At 37.2% G+C, this 11,000-nt stretch overlaps 2 protein-coding genes across 4 annotated transcripts; one reads left to right on the top strand and one right to left on the bottom strand.

Moving 5' to 3' along the window:
• Nucleotides 1–112: 112 nt before the first annotated feature.
• LOC143300956 (uncharacterized) lies at nucleotides 113–4,496 on the top strand. Its single transcript, XM_076614906.1, has 2 exons — nucleotides 113–190; nucleotides 1,682–4,496. Exon 2 carries the CDS (start codon nucleotides 1,707–1,709, stop codon nucleotides 2,610–2,612), a length of 906 nt encoding a protein of 301 aa, XP_076471021.1. The 5' UTR covers nucleotides 113–190; nucleotides 1,682–1,706; the 3' UTR covers nucleotides 2,613–4,496.
• Nucleotides 4,497–5,956: 1,460 nt separating this feature from the next.
• On the bottom strand, nucleotides 5,957–10,663 carry LOC143300957 (electron transfer flavoprotein regulatory factor 1-like). Of its 3 annotated transcripts, none has more exons than XM_076614907.1 (3): nucleotides 10,606–10,663; nucleotides 10,037–10,185; nucleotides 5,957–9,233 (listed from the first exon to the last, which is right to left on the bottom strand). In XM_076614907.1, exons 2-3 carry the CDS (start codon nucleotides 10,082–10,084, stop codon nucleotides 9,015–9,017), a joined length of 267 nt encoding a protein of 88 aa, XP_076471022.1. In that variant the 5' UTR covers nucleotides 10,085–10,185; nucleotides 10,606–10,663; the 3' UTR covers nucleotides 5,957–9,014. The 3 variants fall into 3 exon arrangements, with proteins under 3 accessions (XP_076471022.1, XP_076471023.1, XP_076471024.1); XM_076614908.1 differs by lacking the exon at nucleotides 10,606–10,663 and adding an exon at nucleotides 10,544–10,586; XM_076614909.1 differs by lacking the exon at nucleotides 10,606–10,663 and adding an exon at nucleotides 10,356–10,536.
• Between the last annotated feature and the right edge of the window lie 337 nt (nucleotides 10,664–11,000).

The raw sequence follows: 11,000 nt of genomic DNA, 5'->3' as shown, positions 1-11,000 counted from the left end.
TTTTGAATCAAAAGATCATGAAATAAATCTAAATACTTAACAAAATGTTGAGCTTATTAACATAACGAGTACTCCCTCTCCTCAATCTTCTCACTCTTCATTGGTTGAATTTCTTATTATCTTCGTCATTTCTGGGGAATGGTTATGCACCTTGAAAACGCTGTACAACGACCAGCAGAAAAATCAAAAAGTAAATAAATAGAACAACGCCATACCCGAATGGACCTTGTTTCTCCGTTATGAGAGCTTAATTAGATTATGTTTTTTGCTAGAGAGAAATATCGGCATCTTTCGTACCATGGTTGAACTTGTCGAAATATATTGTTGCCCACGACCTCTCTGTGTGTGCGTGTGTGTGTGTGCGTGTGTGTGTGTGCATGCAAGATGAAGATGTTATAGACTGTGACGTGTTGCCAGCAAAATGAGACAAATGCTGTGCGAACATACAAAAACACACATTTACTTTGGTTTCACATTTACGCAAACGAGTACTTGAGTGAGAGCTAGAACCAAGGTTTTGCAATGTGTGTATGTATTAACCAATGTAATATATATATATATATATATATATATATATATATATATGTGTGTGTGTGTGTGTGTGATTGGTTACTTGGTACACTCTTCATGTTAAGGGAAGTGGACACAAATGCATGCTTCATTGTATGCACATGAAAATGAGTATAAAATTAATACTTGCTCTCAGCATGCAACACTTGCACACACATTGGTACATGGTCACAATCAGCTGTTTGATATGTATGTGATAAAGACCAGGAGAATTTAGAAAAACTGAAGAAGAAAATTGATATATTCAGTAAGAGAAAGAAAGTCAGATGGACTGTTTGGGTTTAAAAGGGCTGTATTTATGATCTTTATGAAGTTTATCTACATTTATGGGCTGCAACTCCCATGTTTACGGATATGTATAAGAGGGCATTTTTGTAAATCACCAATTTTACCCCACTGTATATGTAGGCAGTCAGTCTCTATTTTCAGGAGTGTACATGCTGAGATTGTTCTTGTTTCCATAACCCACTGAATGCAGACATCAGTTACAGGATTGTTATCAAACATATTTGATATCTGCATGATATTCACCTAAAGGGGTACCAGGCGCTTGCAGGTCTGCATATAATTCTGTTGATCTTAGACATCAGAAAAATCTCAAACCTGAACCCAACAGGCGTGTCAAAGCTGGGGATCGAACTCAGGAAAGTTGGGCAAGAATCCAGCGCTCTAACCATTCAGCCACCACATCCATCTTGTAATGGTAATTAGGGACTGTAAGTGGGACAGAAAAAAATATTAATAGGAGAATGTTAGATCTCTCCTCTTGGTATATATAATAATATATGTTGCTTGTCCTTCTCTCTTATGGAATTTGACAATACCAGACATTGTAAACATTTTTTTTTTTTTTTGAAAGATGCAGCTGCAGTCATGATGTGCTGCCCCCACATCAAGAGACCAGCTTGACTGTACACTAGAAAACAAATCATCAGTAAAAATACAATGGGGGCAGTATATTATGCTGAATTTTGTTTTTATAATGATACTTCTAGTTCTAACCATGGACTCTTCATAAAAAGACAAAGTTGATAAGTACCATGTCAAAGTTGATAAGTACTTTGTCTACTCCATGAAAAGCAACAAATATAACTTCTTTTTTTGTGTGCAGATCTGAGAGCAAAACCACCAGTACCATGCCAGGCATGTCCAAGGAAAAAGTCAGTGAAGCGGAAACTTCCTTCACATTGAGAAATGCAGGCAGTGGTTTTGAGGGACGGAGCAGTGGCATCTTTGGTCAGCTGGATGTTCTGGAACGCCAGCATGTCTCTCATGAACAGAGCAGGACAGACTTAGAAGAATTTGCCAACCTGACAGGTGAAGAAAATGAGTTTGACGAAGGGAACCGTTCTCAGACTAAAAGAAAGAATGATGCTGCAGGAAGTGGAAGTGATTTTAATGCTTCAGGTGAGGCAGCACAAAATTCTGATGCAGACAAACGGAGTGATGGGCTGTTGGGTGGTAAACGGCCCTCCAGGAGAGAAGCCCAGTTCAGAAGACCCTCTGGAAGACCACCTGGCAGACACAGAGGACGTGGTCGATACAGCAGGATACCGGACCACAGAAACAAGCCACAGAATTGGACCTATTATTCTCTGGAAGATGTACAAGGATCAGATATGTCTGAAAAATCCAACACTCAGGCTGCTCTGGCATTCTTGGATGAGCGGCGCAAGCTCAGAGAAAATCAAGATATGGATACAAAGGAAGAAGAGGCTTTTGATGTAGCATCCGCAGCTTGCTCCAAAGGACTGTTCTCTTTTGCTAAACGAAACAAGACTGAAAAATCTGGAAATACACATAGTAATGAAAAGCTTGACAAAGACTTACCCTCACTAATTGATAATGCAGATGAGCCTGATGAAGAAAAAACATCAGTGTCTGCTGTGAAGTCGGCTGCATCAGACATAGGGACAGATGTAGAGCAGACATTGGATGAAGAAGGTTCTTCCACTGCCAAAGATGACACAATCCAGACTGGCTTCAAAAGCCGCAAAAGAGGAGTCAGACGCAATATCCGTGCTCGTGATGATGATGACTAAATCTTGAAAGGGAATTATGTCATGCTTGTGGGTATATTTTGTTGTGCTTGTTATGTGCATATGTACATATATTTTTTTAGTTTAGAGATTCAAACAAAAGTTGCTAATCTGTTTTCACTGTTCTTATGTCAGTGTATGGTTTTACATTAAATTGCCTCTTGTTAGGCTGAAACAGAAATTAAGTATGTAAGGATTATAATACATTTAATCTTAGTTTTGTCTCTTGGTTTTTTTTGGGTGTTTTTTTTTCATTTTCCTTTTTCTGGGGCGGAGAGAGAAGACGTGGAACAAGATGGGATCAAAGACATGGCATTAAGGAAGAAGTGCAAATGCTTTTTCATACTGATCAGTCTGTTGATTGCAGTGTGAATGTCATTGGAGCTGATTTAATTCTATCTTGAAGAACATGACACTATGTCTGTTCTCATTATCCTATGTGTGTGTGTGTGCGTGTGTGTGCATGATAGTGTGTGTGTGTGTGTGTGTGTGTGTGTGTGTGTGCCCACATGCCACTCACACAAGTAAATCTTGAAACTTCATCAACATGTTTTCTTTGTTTTTGTCTTTTTGGTTTTATTGATTGTAATCATCCATTTCCTTTATTTGTTGTTACAGTCAGATGCATACAAGTGCAAACTTACTAGAGCTATAAAAAAATTATAACATTCAAACTTATCTATCCCAAAGAAAGTATAGAGGTCAAATCAGACAAAAAAGAAATTATAATGAACTGGCACAGAGAGAAAAAAAAGTCCCTCACTCCACAAAAAAGCCTTCACAAAAACTATCATTCATTTAAGAAAATTAGCTTGGGTGAAACATTTGTATCAAGTATACACATCCCACACATGCCTCTCTCTTTTTTCTTATTTGTTTCTTGTGACTGAAAGACATCAATGGCATACCAGTGGGAAAAAAAATCATAACTCAAGTTTTGTGAAAGACATTTTGTGACTGTTTCAGGGTTTTTTCTCTCTCTCCATACACAAAAAAACGCAGAATAGAATCTCTAAAAAATAATTATAAAAAAAAAGAAAAAAAAAAGTTCCTTCCATTATCGGATAGCAGAACTTCACCTGACCTTGAAAAGAACTTTGAATGCCTTGTGTCATAGGCTAATTCTTACCGCAACCTGTGGTAAGAACTGATGGGCAGCAATAGGTGTTTTCTGCACAGACAGCAGCAAGATCTGTGAATCTTAGTGACAAACCAACCAGCCCCCGGAAAACACTGCAAAGGCAAATTGATTACATGAGACAATTCCAGCTGAATTTTTCAGTATACCATATATATATATATATATGTGTGTGTGTGTGTGTGTGTATTAAAGAGAGAGGTGAAAATAAAAAGAGGGATGCAGATGAGAGAAGAAAGAATTAATAAAACCATGACAGATGTTTGCAAATTTTGACAGCTCACTGGCTGAATGAGTAGAAAAGGTTGTCGACCTTTAACCACAGAATTAGTTCAATGGCAAAAAACAGTTCACAGTTCCATGGTAAAAACAACTGCCTTATGAGGAAAAAAAACAACAAAAGAATTTATAATGAACGATGAAAGTGTACCTGTTCTGTTCCTTTCTGAATTCTGTATGTCATTAATATAGGGGAATGAAGTGATCTCACAATGTGTATATTTATGTTTCAGTTGAAAATACATTCATGTCTCCCATAATGCAATATCTTTAGATGCATTTGCAGATTGGTAGCAGAACATTTTACCTTGCGTTCTCAGATTGATAACAGAACACTGTATGATGTCTTCTCATTAATCCTGTGTGTGAACTGTCAAGGGAATGACTCTTCTTGACCCATCCAAAGTTCATTTGTTCTTTTCATGCTTTGGTACACACAAAAAAGAAGATTAAAGGATTTTCTTTGTGTTTGTTGTTGATGTTCATGTTTGTAAAGTGTAAGAAGGTCATACAGTCATAACAAATTAATGTCTGTGAGCATTCAGCACTCAAACACACACACACACATATACATACTGAAAGAGAGAGAAGACTAAGATTTTTTTTTAAAAGGAATGACTTGAATAAACTTCTGATTATATATACTGCCGCTAAAGTATACTTCTTAGTACACCTGTGATAACATATACTGCCATCCAAGTATACCTTGTATTTTGTACTTATTTCCCATTTTGATGAAGCCACAAAATATTAATTTTGATTGGGGTAAATGGCATCGAATGCAGAATGACTCAAACAGCAAAACAACACAAAAGGAAACCAAAACCTACAGATTATGTAACCATGAACACACAGTGACAAACGGGGATGTATGCAAATAAAGCACACATAACATCCACACAATACAATGTTCAGAAACAATCAGGCAAATAGAAGATTAGTTATCATTGCTTTAGCATTTTAGTCTATGCTACCACTCTTATCTTTTTGATTTTATAATAATAATTTTTGAGTGAGCACTGGAGTGTGTTCTTGTGCCTATCTGAATGTGAAAAAAGGAAAACAAAAGTGCACACAAATAAGCATCAACATGGGCACAGACAAGCACAAATGCAGTGCACAAATACATGTGTGCAAAAGTAACAGACTGAACACACACTCAGTGTGAGGGGAAAAAAAGAAAAGAAAAGAATAAGTAGATAAATAGTGCAGTTACAGAATATATTACAAGGTCTAGCACTGCATAGTGCAATGTACACTATATATGATTTCAGCATTTGTAGAATACACGGAAAGACGATACAGAGTTATTCTCAGATATATATGGGTGAATTTTCATCTACAACACACACAATTAGCCGAATGCAACAAAATTGTTTTACACTGAGGGGTATCACTTCCTGTCAAACAGACATGTCAAAAAACTTCAAAATATTTTCCAAGAAGAAAAAGCTCACTGGATCAATCTCATGAAACCCTTTGTCAGAGAATCAAACAAGTCAGTCTCCTGGCAAATGAAACCAAAATCCTAGGACTAAAATGAATTAAATTTAAACTGAAATGAGTGGTCTGCTGCAATTACAATAGATCATGGGTGTGAACAGTTACTGGTAGTTAAGACAGTGGTGGAAATTGTCAGACATAAGAAAGCTACACCTGAAAAGTATGATTTCCATTCCACTAAAAAGTGTTTTCCTATTAATGCTCATTATTTTTGTGTGAAACAGAAAAATGCCTATCTCATGAAGTGTACCCATTACACACAGATGTAAGAGGATATATATCACATCTTTGAGTATATTCTTGCTGCATGGAATCTCACACACCCAGTTACTTGTTCATAACATTCACACATCATCAGTCTCTTTTCTCCCATCATGAAGAACCAGCGTAAATGTACTGCATAAAAAGATGTATATGAAACAAGATGTGACTTTTTCAGATGTTTATTTGCTATAATTTGATTGGAAAAAAAAAGAACAACAACTTGAATCATGAGTCAATACAATTAATATCAAAGACAAATGGTTGTTCAGCCATCTTCAATGTTGAAAAATGCTCTAACCGAATACTGAAAAATGATTTACTGTGCAGCTCAGCAGCACAATTTGTATATAAGCAAAAAGATATGTACAATAAAGGTACAAACAGTGAAAAAAAAAATATATTGCGCAATGTTGGGCAAGCGTGATCTGGACTGAAAATTACTCTAAATCCTCCAATGCTCTCCTGGTTTGTACCATCTTGAGTTACCCCTAAACAGGAAAAACTATTACCTCTGTTTAATATGTCTTGCATATTCATTCCATATAGATTAACAGTATTATTTCGTGACATGCCTCAAGATCTTAATGAAAAAATGCATTCACATATATACATCACCTATCAAACACCATGTACAGTATCAAGAGAGTATCAGGGAACATGCCAGATCACTATTGAAAACATAGTTGACAAGGCAACTGATACTATTGTGGCTGTAGCCGACAATTATAGCAATCCCATCACTATAGAAAACATCATTGACAAGGCAACAGATGCTGTTGTGGTTGTAGCCTACAATTATGGCAATTAAGAACAATCAAGACAAGTGACTTCAAAAACAGAAGAAAATTATGGCAATAAGGATTACAGTGGTCAACAACATAGAGTAATCAAGATTATTAACATAATCATATACATGAGAAAAAAAATCATTCAGTCTCCAATAATCTGAACAATGCAATCACCAGAAGCACTCACAAAAAAAAAAGGCTTTTCATTCTCCAATATCAACAATGTTGCCTTTAAAAAGTTATCAAAAGCAAACATGGTTGGTATTAAAACAAAGAATTTAATGCTTTAATATTAAAAAAAAAAAATGTTTTGGAGCATGATTTCACAAATTTTCACAAAAGACAAAAAATAGCAGAGATCTTCCTGTTGGGCTGGTCTACAGATGGAAATGTAAAGATACATCTCCACACTACTGAGAAATCAAAAGATTTAGCATAGACACTCTGCATCAGTTTTGACGCCATCATCATTCGCAAAAGAAGAAAAGCAATAATTATTTTCAGTGTATGTTTTGTTTCTACTAAAACAAAAGTATGTTTTATTTACATTAAAAATAAATCTCAGGCATCCCTTATTCCAAACATGCTCCGGGATAAGATAGAAGCCATTTCTAACATTAGAAATCTGTACTTGGGTCAACATTTTGCCACATTCATAAATCTTCTGCGAAATGTTTCAACCAACTCATGCCAACACACATAATTTATGCTTTCTGAAACTTCAATCCAAACTCTCTGACAGGTAAACACACTATCTGGACATAGCAAAATGTTAGATCGCAATTTCACAGCAGTAATATACACACAATGTACAATGAACACAATTCTTATAAACATAAAAAAGTGGGATTGGTGTTTTCAGCCTCCTGAGGATCTGAACCAACTTAATATAAATAACACACACACACACACACACACACACATTCACACACATTCACACACACACACAATCTTACACAGCTAACTGAATACAAAGATGGAGGCGTATTCACTATTTCCTGAAACAGTCATAAAGAAAAAGAAGACACACACATACATCAAAGTCAGAGCCCTTTTTGATAATTTGTTTCTAGCATTTTTCTCAGATGAAACAAAACTGCTGAACGATCTCAGATGAAAGACTTGTGCCTTAATCAGTTCAAGTTTGTTCTGCTTGTCCATCAGTGATATCCTGAACATGACCTTCAAAACTTCTGTGTGCTTTTTTTCTCTCTTGCAGTGTCAAACTCTGTGGTAATCATCCTGTTGTTTCCTGAAATCATGCTGCATGTATCTCAGCAATGTTTACTTCATTGCTGTCATTAAGATTTTGTTAATGTTTAGACTTCCTTTCATTCTGATAGTCAGTGCCTTTTTCTTTTTAATCAGTACAGGTACTGTCACACACACATTCATAACGTAAGGTAGGAGATCAATTGTTTTTTGATTACTGGAATAGGTAAATAGTATCTTTCAGATGGACATGTTGAGACTGCAACATGCTGAACATTGTAATAAAATAGTTGACTACTGGCCTTAAAGTCTACTGAAACCATTTTAATCAGTCTCCCCAAAACTGGTAAAACACCTTTACAAACAGCAGAGAAGAGGTATTTATGTGCCTGCATTTTGGACTAAAGAACAGCATGCACTGCCATCAATGAATGGCATCACTGAATCTAGCAATGCAGCTAAGAGAGGAGAGGAAGCATGGAGTCATTTTTAAAGGGCTGATATGAAAGACGGGCTTAAAAGCAAAAAATAAAAACAAAACAAAACAAACAACAACAAAAAAGCAACAAAAAAAACCCCAAAACAAACAAAAAGAAACCAGAAATGTAATGAAATAGGAGAAATAATGACCTGACTGGCGTTTCACATTTCACCTGATGACATAGGTTGTTTCCCAAAATTCACCGTGACACCAGGTCACAAAATGTACCAAATTTCATCTTGTAAAATTAGATAGCCTTGATTTCAGAGACCGCCACTGTGTCTCTTTGCACAGGACTAAATATTCATCTTATACTAGGACACGGCAAGGAATGTCTTCCTTAAAGCCACAATCATGCCTGTTTGCAGTACTGTAAAGTAACTCTCCCTAAAGAAATACCTGTTTACAAGTGGATAAACACCCAGGCAGATCTTATCTCAACTTATACACTTAGGGAGGAAAAAAAAAGGATATGAGAGGCCATTTCTAATATAAACTTAAATTTCCATCATATATCCTTCCTTCTCATACACAATTCCAGATACAAAATCTGGGGAAAAAAACATGATTATGCACCTGAGACTAACAAACCTCACGATATTCTGCAAATCTTAGGAAAACATAATGAACCATTCATCCATACATAGTTTTCTAGAAACCCTTTCTCTCAGCATATATATGCTTTTTAAAGTCAACCAATCCTCATTTTCCCTCAAGCTGTTTCTCTCAGTACTACATGATCATGAGCCTGGCTTGTCACTATAATAGCGTTTCTTTAGTGTCCGGTATTTACGCAGCATGTACAATGCCTCAAGTTCTTTCACAATGTAGTCACCCCGGGCCAAAAGCATCTCGATTTCTGCAGGATCTGCTACATCTTTGTGCTTCATGAATGCATTCTTCAGCTTTGTGCGAAAGTAGTCATAGCCTTTTGGGTAGTCTCGACCAAGAAACAGCAACTGAAAAATAAAGAGAGTAACAAAAACTTATTCTGAAATATCACAGTGTTTATACATGGCTTTATGCAATGTGTCTGATTGTGTGTGATTGTATTTGTTCCACTAGAAGTGTTACTACTTACTAGACTCTGTGTGTGTATGTGTGTGTGTTTGTATGTGCATGTGTGCGCATGTGTGTGTGGAAGTGAGCGTGCACCCTGCATGCAAGTGTCCATTAAAAAAAGGTTAAAGTCCATCCATCCATATATATATATTACACATTCTGCACTAACGAATCTGTTTTATTTACTCACAGACCAGCACACATACATTGAAAGCATGAGTGTGCACACACACACATATACACACTCATATTGCCAGCTAAATTCCACAATTCTACAATAAGAAATGAAACGAAATAAGTGCATAATTTTGCATACTCTAACTCAATGAGATGTAGACACTTCACTCACAAAATTCATGCACAAAATACCACACTCACAAACAGCTATCCACACACACACACCATATTTATAACACAGCTATGGGAAAGTTTGGCAAAATAAATATACTTCAATGATCAATACATTACATGTCCTCAGACTAATTCTAAATTCACTCAGAGTTGGGAGTGTTATCCAGACTGGATAGCTGGAGTTAAAAATCTGAGGTGGGTGTGAGGGCTAGTGAAAACATTTTACCAGGTTTCTGAACTGTCTTCATTTCATGTTTTGGAAGTTTTAACAATTCTTTTTAGTAAATGGTTATAAAGATGAACAGTAACTGAGTAAGTATTTCATCAATGAGTGACCAGATTCACTCACCGTCTTGTACAGCTGGATGACTTTGGGACGCAGAGGTTGAGAAGACATTGTTCTGAGTTGGGAGATGAAGCCAGGAGTGTGTTTGAGATCAAAGCTGGAGTGTCCTAATATGCAGAGGTACAGCACAATGCCAACTCTTATGCGTCCCTCTGCACACAAAAACAATTCAATACGGTGTGTGTGTGTGTGACTGTGACTCTGTCAGTCTCTGTGTGTGTGCGTGTGTGTGTATGTGACAGAGACAGAGGCAGAAAGGGGGTCGGTTAGAGGGAGAACATCTGTTTCGCTTCTGAGAAAACTGGCTGAAAAAAGACTGTACTGCAGGTCTACGTGTCAAATGGTTTCGCTCAAGATGCAACGATTCCAACCACTGCGACCAAAACACTGACAACCAAAACACAAACTGTCACCAAGGCCAAGGGCAAAGTCCGTAGGAAAAAGGCAAACCCGATAAGCTCAATTACAAATGAACTGTTCAGATATGGCGACATAAAAATCACAAATTACTCGCTCGACTCTGCACGTAGCCTGTACAGTCGCAGTACGAAAAACCTTCAGAAAATGTTTACCTCAGTTCGACGTGCTGGTTATCGTGTCTGCTTTTTGTGTCTTTTTACCAGATTAAACTTGAATATACAAGCTGAAGCTGCCAAAGTTTCGGCTTCAGGGAGGCGTCATTGCACGCGCGCTGATCAACACCACATGTTCGGGGAAGTGGGAAAGCAGATGCGTGGCCTAAGAATTTGCTTTTTTTGTGTGGCATTCTCAGGCCTGAACTACGCTGAATATCACTGGATATTTCTAAGTCTGCCAGCGAGTTCCGCCAGCCTGGATGGGGGTGGACAGGTGGACGTCCGGGTGGTGGTTTCAGTTTCAGTAGCTCAAGGAGGCGTCACTGCGTTCGGACAAAACCATATACGCTACACCACATCTGCCAAGCAGATGCCTGACCAGCAGCGTAACC

The sequence above is a fragment of the Babylonia areolata genome, chromosome 27, assembly GCF_041734735.1.
Source record: "Babylonia areolata isolate BAREFJ2019XMU chromosome 27, ASM4173473v1, whole genome shotgun sequence".
Taxonomy (NCBI): Eukaryota; Metazoa; Mollusca; class Gastropoda; order Neogastropoda; family Buccinidae; genus Babylonia; species Babylonia areolata.
The sequence above is the reverse complement of the archived record's forward strand: the minus strand, read 5'-3'. Positions and strand labels throughout refer to the sequence as shown.